At 63.9% G+C, this 19,907-nt stretch overlaps 4 protein-coding genes across 4 annotated transcripts; 3 read left to right on the forward strand and 1 right to left on the reverse strand.

Annotated features, from left to right (window-relative positions):
- Positions 1 to 72: 72 nt before the first annotated feature.
- On the reverse strand, positions 73 to 3,146 carry CA14 (carbonic anhydrase 14). The gene is made up of 11 exons (XM_032712867.1): positions 3,095 to 3,146; positions 2,943 to 2,963; positions 2,068 to 2,247; positions 1,849 to 1,991; positions 1,254 to 1,349; positions 1,116 to 1,182; positions 871 to 1,028; positions 669 to 795; positions 537 to 557; positions 371 to 455; positions 73 to 242 (listed from the first exon to the last, which is right to left on the reverse strand). The coding sequence occupies exons 1-11, from the start codon at positions 3,144 to 3,146 to the stop codon at positions 161 to 163; spliced, it is 1,032 nt and encodes a 343-aa protein (XP_032568758.1). The 3' UTR covers positions 73 to 160.
- Positions 3,147 to 3,983: 837 nt separating this feature from the next.
- Positions 3,984 to 6,951, forward strand: CIART (circadian associated repressor of transcription). Its single transcript, XM_032713334.1, has 5 exons — positions 3,984 to 4,589; positions 4,880 to 5,190; positions 5,436 to 5,511; positions 5,770 to 5,848; positions 6,224 to 6,951. The coding sequence occupies exons 2-5, from the start codon at positions 4,960 to 4,962 to the stop codon at positions 6,504 to 6,506; spliced, it is 669 nt and encodes a 222-aa protein (XP_032569225.1). The 5' UTR covers positions 3,984 to 4,589; positions 4,880 to 4,959; the 3' UTR covers positions 6,507 to 6,951.
- A 385-nt stretch (positions 6,952 to 7,336) lies between these two features.
- Positions 7,337 to 8,643, forward strand: MRPS21 (mitochondrial ribosomal protein S21). Its single transcript, XM_032713346.1, has 3 exons — positions 7,337 to 7,396; positions 8,079 to 8,163; positions 8,419 to 8,643. The coding sequence occupies exons 2-3, from the start codon at positions 8,081 to 8,083 to the stop codon at positions 8,597 to 8,599; spliced, it is 264 nt and encodes an 87-aa protein (XP_032569237.1). The 5' UTR covers positions 7,337 to 7,396; positions 8,079 to 8,080; the 3' UTR covers positions 8,600 to 8,643.
- A 182-nt stretch (positions 8,644 to 8,825) lies between these two features.
- Positions 8,826 to 19,412, forward strand: PRPF3 (pre-mRNA processing factor 3). The gene is made up of 16 exons (XM_032713227.1): positions 8,826 to 8,909; positions 10,143 to 10,312; positions 10,803 to 10,933; positions 14,028 to 14,174; positions 14,314 to 14,397; positions 14,518 to 14,738; positions 15,025 to 15,331; positions 15,921 to 16,087; positions 16,535 to 16,617; positions 16,772 to 16,915; positions 17,482 to 17,581; positions 18,147 to 18,260; positions 18,406 to 18,524; positions 18,768 to 18,851; positions 18,944 to 19,005; positions 19,156 to 19,412. Exons 2-16 carry the CDS (start codon positions 10,168 to 10,170, stop codon positions 19,300 to 19,302), a joined length of 2,055 nt encoding a protein of 684 aa, XP_032569118.1. The 5' UTR covers positions 8,826 to 8,909; positions 10,143 to 10,167; the 3' UTR covers positions 19,303 to 19,412.
- Positions 19,413 to 19,907: the final 495 nt, after the last annotated feature.

Below are 19,907 nucleotides of genomic sequence, written 5' to 3' on the forward strand. Positions count from 1 at the left end.
GGATCCAGCCCCGAAGCCCCTTGAAGGTCCCATTCCCGCCCCACAAAGAGTCACCAGCACTGGAATGGGGGGTAAAAGGGGCTTTATTTGAGCCCCCACTGGGTCCTTGGGGGGGGCTGGAGGGCAGCAGGGGTCTCTCAGGGGGATCCTCATGTGAGGGTCAGCGGGAGATGCCGCTGTCCCCGGGGGAGCGGCGGGAGGAGGCCTTGAACACCACGTCCTGTGCCTGAGCCCGCCTCGAGCTGCTCAGGGGAGAGACGGGTGAGGAGGACCCTCCCCGGGGCTCTGGGGGTCCAGCCCCAGGGGTCCAGGCTCCCCTGCAGCCAGGGGAGGGTCCCTCTGAGGGGTGGGGTGTGTGGGGGGGTCTCACCGCATCCGCTTGGCCCCGAAGTGCACGGCGAGGAAGAGGCCGACGCAGCCGGCGACGGCGCCGAAGATGATGGCGATGACTTCACCTGTGCCACACAGGGGGGGCTCAGAGGGGCCTGGGGGGACCCCTCCACACTCCCCATCCCACCCCTCCGGGCTGACCATACCTGTGGAATATCCCTCGTGCTCTGCAAGGGAAGGGCAGGGTCAGAGCTGGCACCTCATGCCCGGCCAGGGCTCCAGGAGCCATCTGAGGGGTGTTTGGGGGGACCCTTCCCACCCCTCGCCCCCCAGCTCACCCCTGGGGAAGGACATGAGCACCGGCCGCTGGTTCAGCTCCTGCGGGGCCCGGAAATTGTCCACCAGGAGCTGCGGCTCCACCTCGGCCTCTTCCGTGGAGTAAAGGCTTCCCTGGAGCTGCTCCAGCTGGAACGGGGAGGGGGGAGCGCTGGGGGGTGTCCCCTGAACCCGGGGGTGTGTCCCCCCCAAAGCTGGTCCTACCTGGTCCCGGCTGATGTGGACAGGCTCCGGGAAGAGGGTCCAGAGGACGCTCTGGAAGCAGGGGGGGGTGGTCAGGGACCCGTTGTACCGGTAGTAGCGGTCGAGGCGCGGGGGCAGCAGGTCCTGGACGCTGAAGGAGGGGATGGACGTCGACTGCCCTGGGGAGCAGGGTGGGAGCAGTTGAGGGGAGCAGGGAGGGAGGATTTGGAGTCCCTCCCTGCCATCTCCCCCCTCACTCCCCTCACCTGCGTAGCGGATGCTCCCGAGGTGCCTCAGGATGTTGTCGTAGGCGGGGTGGGGATCGGCACCCACCTGGGGGAGTGAGGGAGGGGGGTGTCAGTGCGGGTCTGGGGGCTCGGGGGGGGTGGGTTTGGGGTCCATACCTCCAGCAGGATGCCGAGCACGGCCAGCCCGCCCGCGTGGTGCTGAGCCTCGCCCGCATCGGAGAAACGCTCCGCGTCGAAGTGCACCACGTGCATCTGCGGGACCCCCGACAGCCCCGCTGGGCCCCCCAACCCCAACACCCCCACTGACCCCCCCGATCCCACACCGCTGCACCTCCCACAGTGCCCAGACCCACTGCCTGTGCCCAGAGCGATTCCCGTTTCTCCTTCCTGCACCTCATCCCCTCCCTGCACTCATTTCCCATCCCTGGATCCATTTCCTTGCCCATTCCCGCACCAGGACCCCACTTCCATTCCCTGCACCACATTCCTGCGTTCAGACCCCTGCACCACACAGTCCCCGTGCCGTTTCCCCCACCGAGACCCCTTCCCACAACCATTTCCCACCCCCAGACCCATTTCCCACACAACTCCCACGCCATTTCCCTCAGCCACCCCTCTTCCCATCCTCCTTCTTCCACCCCCAGACCCATTTCCCACCCCATTCCCGTGCCATTTCCCGCCCCCACACCAACCTCCTGAGCCGTTTCCCTCCCCGTGCCCTCTCCCCTCAGTCCCCCCGTGCCCCCGGTACCTCGGCAGGTGCCCGGTGCCCGTCCAGCAGGTGCTCAGCGCCGGCGGCGTGGCCGGGCCGGCCCCAGTGGAAGTGGAGCTGGGCAGCAGCAAAGGCCCCGGGGAGCCCCTGGATCCGCAGGGAGGGCGGCAGGGCCAGCACGGCTGTGGGACAAGGGACAGGGTGGGGCGTTCAGGGGGGCTGAGACACCCCCGCGGACCCCCCGCCCCCAGCACTCACCGGTGTGGCCGTTGTTGGCGAGGGTGAACCGGGGGGTCTCGGGGTGGTCGTAGCCCTGGGGCTGCAGCGGCGGCAGCGCCGGGTCCAGCCGTGCCCGTCCCGTGGCGATGTCGATGGGCGACTGTGCCCGGCCCCCGCACGCCGGGTGCCCCTCGGGCCAGTGCTGCTGCCCGTGGGGGCCTGGGGGACACCCAGAGTGCGGGTGGGCCCCCCCAGCCTCAGCCAGCAGCCAGCAGGGCCCCGTGACCCCCGGGCGGGGACACGGGTGACAATGCCCGGGGCCTCGTTAATCTGCTGGGGGCATTTGTTCCGGCCGGGGGAGCGGGGACAAAGCGGGGCCGGGGGGGCACCCATGGGTCCCCTGGGCCCGCGGGACAGGGCTTAGCGGGATTTGGCCAAGGCCGGATCCTAATTGGATTTGGCACCGGAGCCTTATGTAAAGGAGCACAAAGGGACCATTGGAGCGAGGGGGACCCGGAGAGGGCAGAGGGGGGACATGGGGGGCTGCACCCATCCACCCCCCACCCGACTTAGGGCGCCCAGGCGTGCGGGCAGGGGTGCTGGGGGGTGTCACCCACCCACCTCCTGCCCATTTGGGGGGATCCAGGTGATTACAAGGGGCATGGGGGGCTGCAGCATCCACTCCCCTCCTGCCTTGGGGCCCCCAGGTGTTTGGGGGGGGCTGTCACCCACCCTCACCCACCCACGTCCTTTCCATTTGGGGGACCTGGGTGTCGGGGGGGTGTCACCCACCCACCTCCCTCCCCCTTCTGGGAGGATCCAGGTGAGCCCCTTGGCTCCGGGGGAACCTGGAGGGTGGGTTTGGGGGGTGGGGATAAATGGGGGGTCCCTGAGGGGGTAGGGCCCCCACTCACCCTCGTATTCCCAGTGGGGACCTGCAGGGGAGAGCGGACGTGTTGGGGTGGGGGCTCAGCTGAGCCCCCCTCGCCCGGTCTAGGGGCACCCCGGGGGGGACTGGGGCTGCACCCCAGAGTGGGACCCGCAGGGGGGACTTTGGGGGACTCACCGGCGGGCAGGGCAGGGGCCAGGCCCCCCAGCAGCAGCAGCACATTCAGCATGGCGGGGGGCACGGGGGGCCGGGTGCTGCCAGCCCGGCCCTAAATACCCACCCGGGGGGACGGGCCCCCCCGGGGGGACGGGGAGGGCTGGAGTGGCCATGCCCGGGGCATGAGGAGGGGGAAGATGAGGCCGTGGGGGCTTGGGGGGCCTGGGGGGCTGCAAACTCCGGGCTTGTGGATTGGGGGGGGTTGTGGGACTGGGGGGCACTGGGGGGGGACTGTGGGTTTGGGGGGGCCTCGGGGGGGGCCCTGGGCCTCGTGGAGGGTCGTGGGGTGGGGGTTTGGGGGTCTGGGGGATGACTTTGGGCCTCATGGGGGAATCTTGGCTGGGGGCTCTTGGGAGGTTTTGGGGGGTGCGAGGATGGGGGAAGCGGGGATGGGGGGGGACCATGGGCGGGGGGGACGCCGGGGAAACCCCTGCACGCGCTCCCAGGGAGGCCCCGCCCCCTATTCAAGACTCCGCCCCCTGTCTCGGGAAGCCGCGCCCCGTTCCCACGAGCGGGCGGTGACGTCACTTAGGCGCCCCGCCCCCACGTGGGTCCGCACGCGCCGCCCTGCCCCGGTTATGTAACATCGCGGGGGCGGGGCCGCCCCGCCCATTGGCCGAGACGCGCCGCCGAAGCCGCCGCCCATTGGCGGGTGGTTAAGGGGGTGTGGCCGCCGATTTGGGGGCGTGGCCAAGGGTCCTCTCACGCGGGACCCCGAATCGGTGCGCGGAGGGGCGTGACCACGGTCCCGCCCTCCGGCCAATCAGCGCCGGACGGCGGCGCGGACCAATCAGAGCGAGGAGGCGGAGCGGACGCGGGGAGACCGCGCCCCCTGCCGGGGCGCGGCGGCCAATGGGGGCGCGGCGGGGCGTGGCCCGGGCCGAGGCACGTGCGGGCGCGCACGTGTCCGCGTGGGACCGCCGCGGGCAGGGCGGACCGGGAACGGAACGGGCCGGGCCGGGGACACAGAGATCGGGACAGGAACACTGGCACCGGCACCGGGACACTGTGACCGGCACGAGAACGGGAACGCAGAGACCGGGACACAGGGACAGAGACACCGGGAACGGAACGGGGACACAGGGACCGGGACACCGGCACCGGGACAGCGGCAAAGGGACAGGGACACCAGGGTAGTGACACCGGCACCGGGACAGCGACACTGGCACTGGGAGAGCGACACTGGGACTGGGACACCGGCACCGGGACACTAGCACCGGGACAGGGATACCGGCACGGGAACGGGGACACCGGCAGCAGCACGGGGCCAGGGACAGCGACACCGGTACCGAGACAGCGACACCGGCACCGTGAGCGGGGACAGCGACAAAGGGACAGTGACACCGGCACCAGGACACTGATACCGGACAGGAACGGGGACGGTGATACTGGGACAGCTACACCGGCACGGGGACAGCGACACCGGAGACACCGGCACCGCCGCAGCCGGGAGCAGGTGGGACCCGGCGTGACCGGGCGGGGAGGGGTCCCGGTGCAGGGGGAGGGGAGGTGTCCTCACGGTGGTGGGGCTCCTGCCTGCGGGTGTCCCGGTGCTGGGGGGGGCTGGGGGCAGGTGATGGGGTGAAGGGACCGGGAGGTGCCGGATCTGCCCCCCCGGGGCGCGGGAGTTGTCACTGAGGGGGCGTGGGGGGGACGACGCTCCCGTGGGAGAACGTGGCAGCTCTTCTGCTTTCCACTTTTGCACAATATCCCCCTTTTTTCCCCTCTTTTTCCTCCCTTCCCCAGGCGGGCTCGGCTGGGCGGCCCCGACAGAGCTGAACCCGGGGAGAGGCTCCCTTGGGGGGCTCCCCCCTGTGCCCCCCACCATGGAGACCCCCGCCCGCGCCTGCTTCTGTGGCTCCCCCTCCTCTGACAGCGAGGCCGAGGGGTCCCCCCGGGGCTCCCGCGGACCCGAGCGCAGCCGCAAGAGGCCGGGGGGGCCCGACCGACCCCCCCCCGAGTCGCCGCCGTCGCCTCACCAGGGGGGAAAGCGGCCGCGGAAGGGGGAGGGGGGAGATGCCCCCCCCAGCGACGGCGATCGCCTGTTTGCCCAAAAAGTGAGTGTTTGGCAGCAAAACAAGGGGCACCCCCAAAGCTGGGGGGGGGTTGGTGCCCTAAAAAGGCAGCTGGGGCTGCCTCAGTTTCCCCTCAGACTGGGGGGCTCGGAGGGGGATAAAGGAGGTTTGGAGGGGTGAGGGGGAAATCAGGGGGTTGAGGGGGGGGCACGACGCCCCCTCCACAGTCCAGGTCTAGCCCAGTCACCCTCCTCCTCCTCCTTGTCCTCCTCCTCCCCTTCTCGCAGTGCCGGGAGCTCCGGGGCTTCATCCGCCCGCTGGCAGAGCTGCTGGAGGGGCTGCGGCGGGGCCGCTACGACAGAGGTGGGTCCTCCCAAGCCCCCCACACCCTCTGCCCCCCAAATCCGCCCTCCCTGCACCCCAGCCCCCCCAAACCCACCCCCTCACCCCCCCACACAATGCCCCATATCCCCTGTCCCCCCAAACCTGTCCCCCCACGCCCTCCACCCTCTGCCCCAAAACCACACCCCCGGTCGCCCCAAACCCGCACCCCCTGCACCCCCTGTCCCCTCATGCCCCCTTTTACTCCCTGGAGGACTCAGGGGTTTTGGGGCCCCCCAGGGCTGAGCAGTTTCCAGCAGAGCGTGGCCATGGACCGGCTCCAGCGGATCATCGGGGTGCTGCAGAACCCGGAGATGGGGTGAGTGTCCCCAGAATGGGGGGAGTGTCCCCAAAAATGCGTTGAGTGTCCGCAAAAACTGGGAGGAGTGTCCCCAAAAATGGGTTGACTGTCTGCAAAAATGGGGGGAGTGGCCCCTGGGAATGGGGTGTCCCTCAGGAATGGGGGGGAGTGTTCCCCAGGGATGGGGGGAGCGTCGCCAAAAAATGGGGGGAATTTCCCCAAAAATGGGTTGAGTGTCCCCAAAAATAGGTTGAGTGTCCGCAGAATTGGGGGCAGTGTCCCCGGGAATGGGGAGGTGTCCCCCAGCCTCCCTGGGGGGGTGCAGAGACACGGCCGTGGTGCCCCCATGCCCGGCACTGACGGGGGTCTCCGGGGGTCTCTCCCCCCCGGCAGGGCGCGGTACCTGGGCACGCTGCTGCAGGTGGAGGTGATGCTGCGCCTCTGGTTCCCCCACGTGGCCTCCAAAGCCTCACCGGACGCCGCCGCCCCCCCCTCCGCCACCCCCCCTCGCCGCCGCCCCCCCGCCGGCCCCCCCGGTGCCCCCCGCTGCCGCCGCCCGCCCGGAGAGCCCCCAGTCGCCAGCCCCGAGGGGGCAGCGGGGCCGTCACAGCCCGCGGGGACTCCCCCCTGCCAGCCCGGGACCCCCCAGGACCCGCCCCCGGCGCCGGACGAGTGACGCCCCCCCCGGCTCGGGGGGGGTCTCGGCTGCATTTCTGGGCTTTGCCTTTTTTTGGATTGTTTTGTACCGGCGGTCAGGGAGACCCCGCGGGCGGGGGCCACTGACTGGGGGCGGCGGGGGGGGGCCGTGACCACCCCCCCCCAGAGCTCCAACCCCGGGGTGGGGCCAGGACCCCCCTGGCTTGTGCCTTCCCCCATGGTGTGGGGGGGCCTGGGGGTGTGTGGGACCCCCCCGAGGGGTGGGGGGTGGGGGGGCTGGGGGCGTGTGTGACCCCCCCGAGTGTGCCTGGGGGGGTTTGTGACCCTCCCCAAAGTGTGCCTGGGGGGCCTTGGGGGGGTGTGGCCCCCCCGAGCGGGGCTGCTCCCCCCCCAGCCGGCCCTGCTGGAAGCAATAAACGCCGCGGGAGCGGCCGGGGCCATCCGGTGTCGTGTCCTCTGTCCCCCGGGGGGGGGGGGGTCGTGTCCCCCGGGGGGAGTCCTGTCCCACGGGAAGGGGGAGGGGGTCTGTGTCTTATCCCCTGGGTGCCGTCCTGCCCCCGCGGGGGAGGGTTTCTTGTCCCCAGGGGGGTCCGATCCGCCCCCCGGGGCCGCCTTGTCCCCTCCCAGCGGCACCCCCGAGTGCCCCCCCCGGTGCCCCTTGTGGGGCAGAGCCGGGGGAAGGGCGAGCCCGGGGACCTCAGCGGGCCCTGCGTGTCTCCCCCCGCCCCCAGCCGTGACCCCTGAGCTCTGCCCTCGGGCTCCGACTCCGTCCCGGTGCCCCAAATCCCAAAATCCCGGTTCCGCGCCCGGCCCGGCCCCGCCGGAAGTTCCGTCCACGGGAAGTTCCGCTCCTCAAGGACTTCCGGTGGGGGCGCGGGGTCGGAGCGGAGCGGCCGCGGCAGGGCCGGGGTCAGTTCGGAACGGGACGGGAACGGGACGGGAACGGGATCGGGATCAGAGTGGGAACGGGGATAGGAGCCGGGACAGGGCTGGGAGCGGGCACTGGGGCTGGGACAGGGTTGGGAACGGGATCGGGAAGAGGCTGGGAACGGGGACAGGGACCGGGACAGGGCTTGGAACGGGGACAGGGACCGGGACAGGGCTTGGAACGGGGACAGGGACCGGGACAGGGCTTGGAACGGGGACAGGGACCGGGACAGGGCTTGGAACGGGGACAGGGACCGGGACAGGGCTTGGAACGGGACAGGGACCGGGACGGGGCTGGGAACGGGACAGGGACCGGGACAGAGTTGGGAATGGGATCGGGATCGGGACAGAGTTGGGAATGGGATCGGGATCGGGGTCGCGATCGGGAACGGGGACAGGAGCCGGGACAGGGCTGGGAAGACACCGGGACGTGAACGGGAACAGGCACCGGCACCGGGATCCTCCGGGGGACGCCGGCACATTACCGGGGGCGGCCTGACCGAAGCCAGCCGGGGGCCGGGGGAGGTCTCGGGCAGGACCCTCGGGAAGGACCGGCCCGTCCGTGTCCCCGGGGAGGGGGTCCCTGCCCTTTCCCCTCCCGGGGATTGGGACAGGAGGGCCCGTCCCCTCCCGGTCCCGGTGCCATCTCCCGGTCCCGCCGCAGCCATGGCGAACCACGCGCGGTTCGTGGCCCGCACGGTGATGGTGCAGAACGGCAACGTGGAGGCGGCCTACGGAGTCCTCAACAGGTTACGGGAGGGGGGGCAAACGGGGGGGCTGGGGGAGGTTTTGGGGGGCGCCGGGGTCCCTGTGGGAGCCGGGGGTCCCCCGGCCCGGCCCCTCCCGGAACACAGCGAGCTGTTCCCGGTGTTTGCGGTGCAGGGGGGGCTGTTCCTCCTCCTCCCTCCTCGCACATCCCATCTCTGCCCCGCAGGATCCTGGCGCAGGACGCGGTGGCCGATGCCGGGTGACCCCCTGACCCCCGTGTCTCTCCCGTCCCGCAGGATCCTGGCGCAGGACGGGATCGCCGATGCCGTGCGGCGCTCCCGGTACTACGAGAAGCCGACCCGGGAGCGGCGGCGCCGGGCGTACGAGGCGTGCCGGCGGGTGTACTGCGCCGAGATGGCCCGCAAGATCGCCTTCTTGGCGCGGACCAGCCGGCAGGACCCGTGGCTGGGCTGCTGACCCCATAAAACCCAATAAACCCCCAATAAAAACCTGTTAATTGACTTGGTTTAATGACGGGGCGGGGCCCGCGAGGAGGGGGCGGAGCTTTGTCCCGCAGTGCTCCGCCCACACGGGGAGCGTGTCTTTGCCCGGCGGTCACGTGATGCGGGCGGGCCGGAGCCCGAAGGGGGTCCCCCCTCCCGCTCCTCCTCCTTCCCGGCGTCCCCCGCGCGCACGCCGCGCACGCGCCGCGCCGCCGCTTCCGCTTCCGCCCCGACGCGCCGTCACCGTCAGGGGCCGCCGGGCCGGGCCCGGGACCGAGAGCAGGGTGAGGGGACGGGGTGGGGGGAAGCGGGGACGAGGGGCGGGAAACGGGAATGGGGGGCGCACGAGGAGAGTGAACGGGAGCGCGGTGAGGGAGCGGGGGCAACAGGCGCGCTGCCGGCCGGGACGGGAGCGGCTGAGGGCGGCGGGGCACGGGGAGGCCGCGGCGGAGGCGGCGCCGGGCCCGACCCGCGCGGAGCCTCCCGGCTCTGTCTGCCCGTGTCATTCTGTCTGCGCCGCCGGAGCCGCGTTTATCTGGCGGTTGTTGGGCCTCGGGGCTGCGGCCGCGGCTCTGCCCTGCCGGGAAAACACCCCCGGAGGTGGTGCTGCCCCTGGGGCTCGGGTGGGACGCAGAGGCTGGAGCGGCTCTAATTCACTAATTACCCGAGTCCTGTGGTTAATTAGGGACGTGCTCGGAGGTTTTGGGCTCTGGGGAGAACCTGGGAACCGCTGGAGTCACGTCCTGGAATCCGAACTCCAAGAGGGCTGGAACTGACCCCCTGGGCTCCCCATTCCCAGTTCCAGGAGGGATAACTGACCCCCTGGGCTCCCCATTCCCAGTTCCAGGAGGGATAACTGACCCCCTGGGCTCCCCATTCCCAGTTCCAGGCCGGGTGTGTGTTCCCACAAACCCAGTGTTCCTGTTGGCTCCACAGAGCTGCCGTGGGGAGGGAACTCTGTGCTCCAGCTCATCCCTAAGGAGATTTTCCCTGCTCTTCCCAGATCCAGTTAGGTTCTGGAGCCACTTACAGCTCACGGGGGGTGAGGGGGACATGGCTGCTGGGAAACATCCCGGATTTTGGGCCAGGAAACATCCCAGATTTGGGACCAGGAACCTTCCCAGATTTGGGGCTGGGCAGGGAATATCGGGGAGGAGGCTCAGAGGGGCTCCTGCCCTCACAGGAAAGGACAATGTGGGAGCAGTTCCAAAACCATGGAGCTGGGATTTGGGGGGCTCAGAGGCCTTGGGCACTGGGTCGAGGGGGAGCTCAGAGACATCCCGAGAGCAAACATTCCCACCTCGTTTGTGGGAGAGGAGCAGGGTGTCCACCTGTTATCCCTGAGGGAACAGGTGGGATGCGGGAGCTCCAGGGACCCTCAGGGGGCTTTTCGCCCCGGGATTAAAATCAAGGCAGTGAAAGTCATCTCTGAGAGCTTTTCCCGGGGCTGATCCCGAGGGATCCACCCCAGTGGTGGTGGGGGGGGGCCCTGTTTGATTCTCCACATTCCTCCGCAGGTGGGATTCCCGCCGGGGATCAGGGATGGCCCTGTCCAAGCGGGAGCTGGACGAGCTGAAGCCATGGATCGAGAAGACAGTGAAGAGGGTGCTGGGCTTCTCAGAGCCCACCGTGGTCACGGCCGCCCTCAACTGCGTCGGGAAGGGCATGGACAAGAAGAAAGCGGCCGGTACGTCCCGGGGGGGGGCTGGTGGGGGCACAGCCCAGCCCTCCCCAGGGTGGGCATAGCACAATTGGGCCTCCAGGAATCCTCCTGGGCTCCCCCCAGGCAAATCCGTGCGGTGGGATACCATGGGAATCCTTGGAACCCGTTGCAAAAACCTGAGGAAGTGGAAACTGGTTCCTGGAAGTGGTGATTTGACCTGGGGTGCTTCTTTAGCCCGTTACAGCCCCAGTTTTTTTCCTGCTTCAGGCCTGGAGTCCCTCAATCCCTCAGTTTAAAAGCTCCTGACAGCAGGACCTGCAGATCCCAGAGGCTTCTGGAGCCCCACAGGCCCTGCTGGGTTTGTAGGGTCGAACCACCCTTCCACTCGAGTGTTTTACAGCCTCCCAGGAACCTCTGGATTCTCCATCCCCCTGAGGAACCCCTGTGGATTCTCCATCCTCCTGCTCACCCCGAGCTGGGAGTTCTGCCCTGACGGGGTTTCCCTCTTTTCCAGACCACCTCAAGCCCTTCCTGGACGACTCCACCCTGCGATTTGTGGACAAGCTCTTCGAGGCCGTGGAGGAGGGACGGAGCTCCCGGCACTCCAAATCCAACAGCGACCGGAACCGCAAGCGGGAGCTGAAGGTGATTATCGATTATTGATTATCAGTTATCGATTATTGACTGCAGATTGGTTTTTCCCGTGGTTGGGTGGCCTGGAGGCAGCACTGGTGCTCTGGCACACTCTCCTCTTCCAGAGAGGTACAACTCGGAACGTTCAAGAGAAACGACTCCTCTCCATGTTGAAGTGTGTGAGCCTTTACCCTGCAGTTCTCTTTCCCAAAGCCGAGGTGGAAGCCTGGCTTTGGCTTTCCTGGAGGGTCTCTGTTAGGCTGGTGCAGTGGAGGGAATCCACAGGGATCCCTCTCCCTTGTGCTCCGTGCTCCTCACGGTTGTGTTTCCAATGGGATCCTGGGAGAGCTGCTCCCAGTGACTTCCTGTCGCTCTCCCGTGCCCGGACGTGCCACATGGGGCTCTGTGCTGGAGGATCTGGTGGGTTTTCCTTCCCTTTTTCCACCTGGAATCAACAATAGGAGGGTTTTGACAACCCCTGTCCTAGCACAGGGTTAATTCCAGCTGGGATTCCATAGCTCTGGTCAGGGATGGTGGAAGGCTCATGCTTCCAAACCTCTTTTCACTTCCTTTCTCCTCTTGAGGACTTTTCCCACCAGCCTCTGGAATTGCATTTTCCATCACTCTGCCCAGTCTGACATTCCCATTTCGTGCTGCTCCCACTCAAGGTGGTTTTCCTTTCACTCTTCCCGAGGTTCCTGTGTTAAGGCAGCCCATGTTTCCCTGGCACTGTCAGTCAGCACTGGACCTCGGTGGGGCAGAGCGATCCCACTCGGGATCTACATCTCTTCAGGAGCATTGGGAGAAGCCTCCCCTCCCTGGTCTCCATTAGGAACTTCCTCCCCTCCCTGGTCTCCATTAGGAACTTACTCCTCTCCCTGGTCTCCATTAGGAACTTCCTCCCCTCCCTGGTCTCCGTTAGGAACTTGCTGTTCTTCCCCCAGTCATGGCAGGGGGTGCTGGGCTGGTCCCCAAGGCCGTGGGAGTGTGAGGGTCGAGCAGGGATGGGGGTCCAGGGGCTCCCCTGACCCTCACAGGGAGATGGGAGAGATGGGGACGTCGGCAGTGCCATCACCTGGGGGTGGCAGGAGAGCAGGGACAGCCTTGGGTGGCACGAGAGCAGGTGCTGGCAGAGGGGATCTGGCAGAGAGATCTGGTGCTGGCAGAGGGATCTGACAGAGGGGATCTGGCACTGCCAGAGGGATCTGGCAGATGGGCCTGGCACTGGCAGACAGATCTGGTGCTGGCAGAGGGATCTGGCGCTGGCAGAGGGGATCTGGCGCTGGCAGAGGGGATCTGGCACTGGCAGAGGGGATCTGGCACTGGCAGAGGGGATCTGGCACTGGCAGAGGGGATCTGGCACTGGCAGAGGGATCTGGTGTTGGCAGGGGGATCTGGTGTTGGCAGAGGGATCTGACAGGGTATCTGGCGCTGGCAGAGGGATTTGGCACTGGCAGAGGGAATCTGGTGCTGGCAGAGGGATCCAACAGTGGGGATCTGGCACTGGCAGAGAGATTTGCTGCTGGCGAGGGGATCTGGCAGAGGGATCTGGCAGAGGGATCTGGCAGAGGGATCTGGCAGAGGGATCTGGCAGAGGGATCTGGTGCTAGCAGAGGGATCCGACAGAGGGAATCTGGCACTGTCAGAGGGATTTGCTGCTGGCAGAGGGAATCTGGCAGAGGGATCTGTTGCTGGCAGCAGGAGCAGGACTGGGCTGGGGGTACAGCCAGAGACCCCTCCCCAGTGGGGGTGTGTGGCCTGAGCCCTGGTGGTGTTTCTGGCTCCCAGCTGAGCCAGAAGCCAGGCTGGGCAGTGACAGCACAGACTGATCCTTCTTCTCTTGGCTCCTGGCGTAGGGACAGGTGTGTCCCTCCTGCCAAATCCTCACCCCTGTCTCTGGAATCACATTTTTTTGAGCTCTTCCATCACACCCTGGGTCTGTCCTGACCCTGTGGGAACAGAGATGGTCCCTGAGGTGGTCAGGCCGTGGTGGCACTCCCAGACCGACTCCCCCCACCCCGGCACAGGCTGTGGAGAGGGATTTGTCCTGGCACACCTGGATCCCGTGGCATGGGGCAGTGGATTCATTCCCGGTGCCTTCGGCCACTTCCCGCCCCGCGGGCCGCTCTGGGGTAGGTCATTGCTTGGGAAGGTCAGGAACTGAACAGAATGGTTTCCACACTTTATACTATGGGCAAGTCCTTTCTCTTGAACTTGTAGGTTTTCCAAGAAGTACCTGTGTGGCTGAGGAAGTGTCCTTGTAGGATACGAACCGTTGTAGTGAAGAAGGGATTGCAACTAACGCTTACAACCGGTGTGTATATTTTCTTTTCAAATAACACCCTGACACACACACTACAGTAGCCCAGGGCACGGACAGATCCAGGTTTGCACACACAAACCAGTCACTGAAGGTGGAATCCATGGCCACAGCCTCAGGAGCTGGGCTGGGCCTGGCTGGAAAACTGGCACGGAAAATGTGCCGTGCCTTTTGTTTTGGGAGCTCACACTGCTGGGAGCCCCTCAATGGGGTCACTGCTCCGTGTGCTCTCTGAGCTCTGCTTTTCTGGAGCAGCTCCAGCCTTGGATCCGAGCTGGAGTGGCCTGGCTCAGAGCCTGAGGGAATGCTGCAGGTGTCCCGACCCTCCCTGGGTCTGGGGCCACATCCTCTTGTTGGGGAGGACGTGGTAGGACAGCTCAGATGCCTTCACCAAACCCTCTCAAGTTGGTGGAAGACGTGGAAATGTTTTTTATCCCAGTCAGGTCAGCTCTGGGAAGGCTTTTTCCATCTTTCTGTGTTGCTGAGACCTTAAATGTGCTCAGTGCCAAAAGCCACCTCTGACCACGCGAGGGAAGGTGGTGGCAGTCACACAGGCGGGTCCCTGTGATGCCTCCTGTCCCTCCTGCTCTTGCATGGACGTCATTGATGTTTCTCTGCTGGGGGCCCAGGGCAGGGGCTCAGCGTGGGCTCAGCCTGCAGTGCCACCCTGGAGTTCTGCCCCTCGGAGCCGGAGCTGAGCCACGTGCTGGTTTCTCACCTCAAATTCCAGCCCTTGAGGAGAACACTCTGTTCTAACCACGCTTTTCTCCTCTGTCTTTACATTAGGATGTGTTTGGTGACGACTCTGAGGTATCCAAGGAATCCTCTGGTGTCAAGAAGCGGCGGATACCGCGGTTCGAGGAGGTTGAGGATGAGCCTGAGGTCATCCCGGGCCCACCATCGGAGAGCCCGGGGATGCTGACCAAGCTGCAGGTCAGTCCAGCTGGGCTGTGGCACCTGCCCTCTGCCTGTGCCAGAGATCCCGAATGCCAGCATGGTTCAGTCTTTATCCTAACTCATATCCCTTTGCCAACAGCAAAGAAAAACTCACTGTGTGTGTTTTCCTCCCCAGATCAAGCAGATGATGGAGGCAGCCACCCGGCAGATCGAGGAGAGGAAAAAGCAGCTGAGTTTCATCAGTCCTCCCACACCACAGGTACCTCCTGGGAGCAAGGGGCAAAGCCCACGTGGCCCGTGGTCCCTGTTCCAGCTGCAGCCTGTTGGCCTGGGTGTGCTGGAACCAGGCTCAGAGCAAAACTCCCTTCTCTGCCAACAGCCAAAAATTTCCTCCTCGTCGCAGTCGGAACGTCTCCCCATCGGCAACACGATCCAGCCCTCGCAGGCAGCCACCTTCATGAACGATGCCATCGAGAAGGCCCGGAAAGCTGCGGAGCTGCAGGCCCGGATCCAGGCCCAGCTGGCCCTGAAACCGGGGCTCATTGGCAACGCCAACATGGTGGGCTTGGCCAACCTGCACGCCATGGGCATCGCGCCGCCGTGAGTACCCAGCGCCAGGCAGGGGTGGCCAAAGGTTTCTCCAGTGCTGTTGGATCCCAAGCAATGGCCTTAATGGCTGCTGAAGGGATAAATTTTGTATTAAAGAGGTGAAATGGAGGTTCCTCCTCCTTGGGCAACGCTCCCAACCTGCGCACACAAGGTTGGAGACGCTTGGGGCGGCACGGATGAGGCGTAAAAATACGGAAGCCGTGGAAATAAACTGAGATTTCCTTTGAATTAGTGCTGTGTTCACCTTTCAACGCAGTGTGTCTCGTCCTGCCCGCAGGAAGGTGGAGCTGAAGGACCAGACGAAGCCCACGCCGCTGATCCTGGACGAGCAGGGCCGGACGGTGGACGCGACCGGGAAGGAGATCGAGCTGACCCACCGCATGCCCACCCTCAAAGCCAACATCAGGGCTGTGAAGAGGGAGCAGTTCAAACAGCAGCTCAAGGAAAAACCCTCGGAGGACATGGAGTCCAACACGTACTTTGACCCCCGGGTCTCCATAACCCCGGCCCAGCGGCAGAAACGCACCTTCAAGTTCCACGAAAAAGGCAAATTTGAGAAGATTGCCCAGAGGTTGCGAACAAAGGTACTGGAGGTCTCACCCTGCACGGGCAGGAGAGGGGTTCTCCTCTCCTTGGGTGGGGAGGGAGCTGGGGTGGCTTTTGGCTTAGGAGTTTTCCAGTTAAGTCACCTGAAGCTTTTCCCTTAAAAACCCCATTTTTCTTGGAATGGTGGGTGCCCAAGTGAGCACGTGCAAGGGGTTTTCTCACTGCTGTCTTCACCTGGTGAAAGACAAAATCTCTGTTTTTGTCAAAAGATTTAAAGTTACCAAGAGAACAGATCCTTCTCTGGCTGAGAGGTGGAGATTTAAAGGAATTTTGGTTAAATGCCAATGTTCTTGGAGTGAACAGAAAAATCCAGGGGTATGGCCCTTATAGGGAGACTTTCCTTTGGGATTGTTCCATGCTCCTGAAAGGCTCAGGAATAAGACCAGACTTTTGGCAGGTTTGGGAGCTTCCCTTCCCCATCAGGTGCTGTGTGGTTTCTGTTGCAGTCTCTGTCAGATTGTTTAAAAACTCAAATAAATCAGTACATGATCCATGTTGAGCTGTTCCTGAAGGTTCTGCTGTTCTGGAATGACCTTTCTGTGCCATTTTCCTCCTCCTTGTTCTCAGGCTCAGCTAGAAAAGCTGCAGGCAGAGATCTCCCAGGCTGCCAGGAAAACTGGGATTCACACCTCCACCAAGTTGGCTCTGATCACCCCTAAGAAGGAGCTGAAGGAGGGGGAGATCCCGGAGATCGAGTGGTGGGATTCCTACATCATCCCCAACGGCCTGGATTTGTGAGTATTCCCAGGTGTTGGTGGTTCTTCTGCAGGAGGAGCTCTGGGAGCTGCTCAGGGGAGACACGGTGGGTCTGTGGGAAATGGGGTCAAAGGCTCCTGCTTGAGCATTGAATTCCAGTTTTCATCTCTGAGATCCAGGTGGGTGCTGGGTTTGCTCCCAGAGTCTCTCGGGGGGCTGTTGTAGGGAGCTGCCATGGGGTTGGAGGGATTTTGTGGCCCAGAGCTGAGGTTTGGTTTTGTTTCATGACCATTCCGTGCAAGTCCTGTCCACGGTAGATGTGGGGACCTGTCTCCAGACCCTGAAATGTGGGTGGATGTCCCGCTGGGGAGACACCTGCACGTTCACACTGAGGGTCTCCTTCAGCCCATCGGGCTCTGGGTCAGGATTCGTGCAGGAATTTGGGCTGGGAATTCTGCTGTGACACCCAACTCTCTCCTTTCTAGAAAAGGCGGGACGTCCTCCAAGAGAGACGAGTACTTTGGCATCACAAACCTGGTGGAGCACCCGGCCCAGCTCAACCCCCCTGGTACGGCCTCAACTTGGGAGTTTTGGCCCTTAAACCAGACCCAACCTCTCCATGCAGAGCTGGGCAGGGGGAGCCCGGGACAACCCCTGCATGGCACTGCCAGTGTCCCTCAGCTCCCCCAGAGCACATTCCTGATGATCCCGTTTCCATGCAGTGGACAGTGACACCCCCGTGACCCTGGGCGTGTATTTAACAAAGAAGGAGCAGAAGAAACTACGGCGCCAGACGCGGCGAGAGGCCCAGAAGGAGCTGCAGGAGAAGGTCAGGCTGGGCCTGATGCCACCACCAGAGCCCAAAGGTGAGCAGCAGCTGCTGGCCATGGCCAGGCAGGGATGTGTTGGGAATGCTGCAGGAGCACCACCTCAGCACAGGGATTGCACGGAGCTGTGTGCTGGAGGGATGGGAGACCCGCCCGGGCGGTGGGTTTGTGAGCAGAAAGGTGTCCAATGGGAGCCTCTTCCAGCTCCTCTCCCATTCCTGGGTCCCACAGGAGCCTCTCCCGGCTCCTCTCCCATTCCTGTGTCCCACAGGAGCCTCTCCCAGCTCCTCTCCCATTCCTGTGTCTCACAGGAGCCTCTCCCGGCTCCTCTCCCATTCCTGTGTCCCACGGGAGCCTCTCCTGTCTCTTCTCCCATTCTCATGTCCAGTGGGAGCCTTCCCAGCCCCTCTCCTATTCTGGTGTCCCAACAGGAGACTCTCATGGCCCCTCTCCTGTTCCCATGTTCAAACGGAGCTTCTCCCAGCTCCTCTCCCGTTCCTGTGTCTGATGGGAGCCCTCCCAGCCCCTTTCCCATGTCTGTTGGGAGCTCTCCCAGCCCCTCTCCCATTCCTGTGTCCGATGGGAGCTCTCCCATTCCCTTGCAGTGAGGATTTCCAACCTGATGCGGGTGCTGGGCACAGAAGCCGTCCAGGACCCGACGAAGGTGGAAGCTCACGTCCGAGCACAGATGGCCAAGAGACAGAAGTAGGTGGCACCTTGTACTGGGTTTTGGGACATTTTTGGATGGATTTAGTGCTGATGTTGTGTTTAGGACCCCACCTGGTCCAGGGGGAACTGAATCCCAGTGATAGCCCTTCCAGGGAAATGGAGTCCCGGGCCCTGAAGTCAATGAGTTTCTTCCCACAATGATGATTCCCACTGCACTTATTACTAAGGAATGTTTCCAGGGAAGAGTCCAAGGATGACTTGGACTAGTGACTGGATTAAAAAAGCCTCTTATTCAGGCAGAGATGTGGGCATGAGTTGCAGCTGCTTTGTGATCTGTGGATTTTGGGATCCAAGCATCATGGAATGGTTTAGATTGGGAGGGACCTTAAAGCCCATCCAGTCCCACCCCCTGCCATGGGCAGGGACACCTCCCACTAGACCAGGCTGCTCCAGGCCTCATCCAACCTGGCCTTGAGCACCTCCAGGGATGTGGCAGCCACAGTTTCTCCGACAATAATATCAGGGATTGCTTGGGAAGAGAAGGATCCGTGTTGGGATGCCCTGGGCTGCCTTTCCCTCAGTGCTGCCCCTTTGCTTGCAGAGCTCACGAGGAGGCGAACGCGGCGAGGAAGCTCACGGCGGAGCAGCGGAAAGCCAAGAAGGTGAAAAAGCTCAAGGAAGACGTTTCCCAGGGAGTTCACATAGCTGTCTACAGGTGGGTGAGCTCAGGGAGCTGTGTTCAGGTGAGCTCTGTCTCTGGGCCCAGGCGAGGCAGAGGAGGAGCTCTCAGGGCTGGGATAATAATTCTCGGTTTCCACAAATATTTGATTTTTTTTGTTTGTTTTTAATTTTATCCTCAGGGTCCGAAACTTGAGCAATCCAGCAAAAAAATTCAAAATTGAGGCGAACGCGGGGCAGCTTTACCTCACAGGCGTGGTGGTCCTGCACAAAGATGTCAACGTGGTGGTGGTAGAAGGAGGTGAGGGGTCATTCCAGGCAGGCTCGGGTCATTCCAGAGCTTGCCTCCAGTAGGAATTACTGTGGAAATTGGTGATGGAGGGTTAGGGAAGGACAAGGAAGTAAGGAGGCTATTAGAAACTCCTTTAATTATGGGGTTAGCGCTGGCTGCAGGGTGCAGTAATCCACTCCATGTGGAAGGGAACCTCTGAGAACTGCAGGTTAAGGGATTTTTGGTGAACTTTGAGTCTCGATTCTTCCCCAGGCCCGAAAGCACAGAAGAAATTCAAACGTCTTATGCTTCATCGAATAAAGTGGGACGAGCAGACGTCAAACACGAAGGGAGAGGGTGAGTGATAGTGTGGGGGGGTTGTGTGGGGGGGTCCCACTCTGCCTCCACTTTTGGGGCTAAATGGGCTCTACTGGTGGTTTTTTTCCCAGATGATGATGAGTCTGATGAGGAGTCTGTTAAGAAAACAAACAAATGCTCTCTGGTTTGGGAGGTGAGTCCTGGGGGTGGTTCCATCTGGGGGCTGGGACGGACCCGCTGCTCCGACTCTCCTTGAGCCGTAGCCGGACAAAACGTGTGTTGCCGTGTCCCCCACCAGGGGGGTGGGGACCCGGGTGGGACGTCACCCCTTCTCTCGCGCCAGGGCACGGCGAAGGAGCGCAGCTTCGGCGAGATGAAGTTCAAGCAGTGCCCCACGGAGAACATGGCGCGGGAGCACTTCAAGAAGCACAGCGCCGAGCACTACTGGGACCTGGCGCTCAGCGAGTCCGTGCTCGAGTCCACGGACTGAGCCCTGCGGGGCCCCGCGGCCCCTCCTGCCCCACAGCCCCCCTGAGCCAGACAGACCCCCGCCCTCGCTCTCCTCAGCGCACCCATTAAAGACATATTTTTTAAAACAAATCGCCGTGGAGGTGTTTCAGGGTAAAGGAGGAAAAGAGCATCGTCGCCACTGCCCCTTGGCTTTGCTGAGGGTGAGGGGTCTGTTCAGGTGGCTTGTGAGGGAACGGGGGGGCTCTCGGGGGTGTCTGTGAGGGGCAGATTTCGCTTCTCTTCCATGATAAGGACATGGTCTTAAGCTGTGCCAGGGCAGGATCAGGGTGAACGTGAGGAGGAATTTCCTCCTGGAAAGGGTGGTCAGGCCTTGGAAGGGGCTGCCCAGAGAGGTGAGGTGGAGTCCCCACCCCTGGAGGTGCCCAGGGGACGACTGGACGTGGCCCTCAGTGCTCTGGGCTGGGGAACAAGGTGAGGATCGGTGACGGGTTGGACTCGCTGATCGCGGAAGCGTTTTCCCCCCGCAATTCATTCTGTGTTTCACACCATAAACGCCGCTTTCGAACCCGCGCAGTGCCCGCGCTCTCCACCCGCGTCACGGCCGGGGAAGGCGGGAGGGCTCTG

The sequence above is a fragment of the Chiroxiphia lanceolata genome, chromosome 29, assembly GCF_009829145.1.
Source record: "Chiroxiphia lanceolata isolate bChiLan1 chromosome 29, bChiLan1.pri, whole genome shotgun sequence".
Taxonomy (NCBI): domain Eukaryota; kingdom Metazoa; phylum Chordata; class Aves; order Passeriformes; family Pipridae; genus Chiroxiphia; species Chiroxiphia lanceolata.

What these genes read in the sequence shown, in the direction of transcription:
- CA14 (XM_032712867.1), bottom strand. Translation starts at nt 3,146, where the DNA reads ATGCTGAATGTGCTGCTGCTGCTGGGGGGCCTGGCCCCTGCCCTGCCC. An exon ending in GGCCCCTGCCCTGCCCGCCG is followed by an intron (nt 2,964 to 3,094) that starts GTGAGTCCCCCA and finishes TCTCCCCTGCAG; the next exon opens with GTCCCCACTGGGAATACGAG. An exon ending in TTCGGGGCCAAGCGGATGCG is followed by an intron (nt 243 to 370) that starts GTGAGACCCCCC and finishes TCCCCTGAGCAG; the next exon opens with CTCGAGGCGGGCTCAGGCAC.
- CIART (XM_032713334.1), top strand. Translation starts at nt 4,960, where the DNA reads ATGGAGACCCCCGCCCGCGCCTGCTTCTGTGGCTCCCCCTCCTCTGAC. An exon ending in ATCGCCTGTTTGCCCAAAAA is followed by an intron (nt 5,191 to 5,435) that starts GTGAGTGTTTGG and finishes CCCTTCTCGCAG; the next exon opens with TGCCGGGAGCTCCGGGGCTT. An exon ending in CTGCAGAACCCGGAGATGGG is followed by an intron (nt 5,849 to 6,223) that starts GTGAGTGTCCCC and finishes CCCCCCCGGCAG; the next exon opens with GGCGCGGTACCTGGGCACGC.
- MRPS21 (XM_032713346.1), top strand. Translation starts at nt 8,081, where the DNA reads ATGGCGAACCACGCGCGGTTCGTGGCCCGCACGGTGATGGTGCAGAAC. An exon ending in GCCTACGGAGTCCTCAACAG is followed by an intron (nt 8,164 to 8,418) that starts GTTACGGGAGGG and finishes CCCGTCCCGCAG; the next exon opens with GATCCTGGCGCAGGACGGGA.
- PRPF3 (XM_032713227.1), top strand. Translation starts at nt 10,168, where the DNA reads ATGGCCCTGTCCAAGCGGGAGCTGGACGAGCTGAAGCCATGGATCGAG. An exon ending in ATCCCCAACGGCCTGGATTT is followed by an intron (nt 16,088 to 16,534) that starts GTGAGTATTCCC and finishes TCTCCTTTCTAG; the next exon opens with AAAAGGCGGGACGTCCTCCA. An exon ending in GTTCACATAGCTGTCTACAG is followed by an intron (nt 18,261 to 18,405) that starts GTGGGTGAGCTC and finishes TTTTATCCTCAG; the next exon opens with GGTCCGAAACTTGAGCAATC.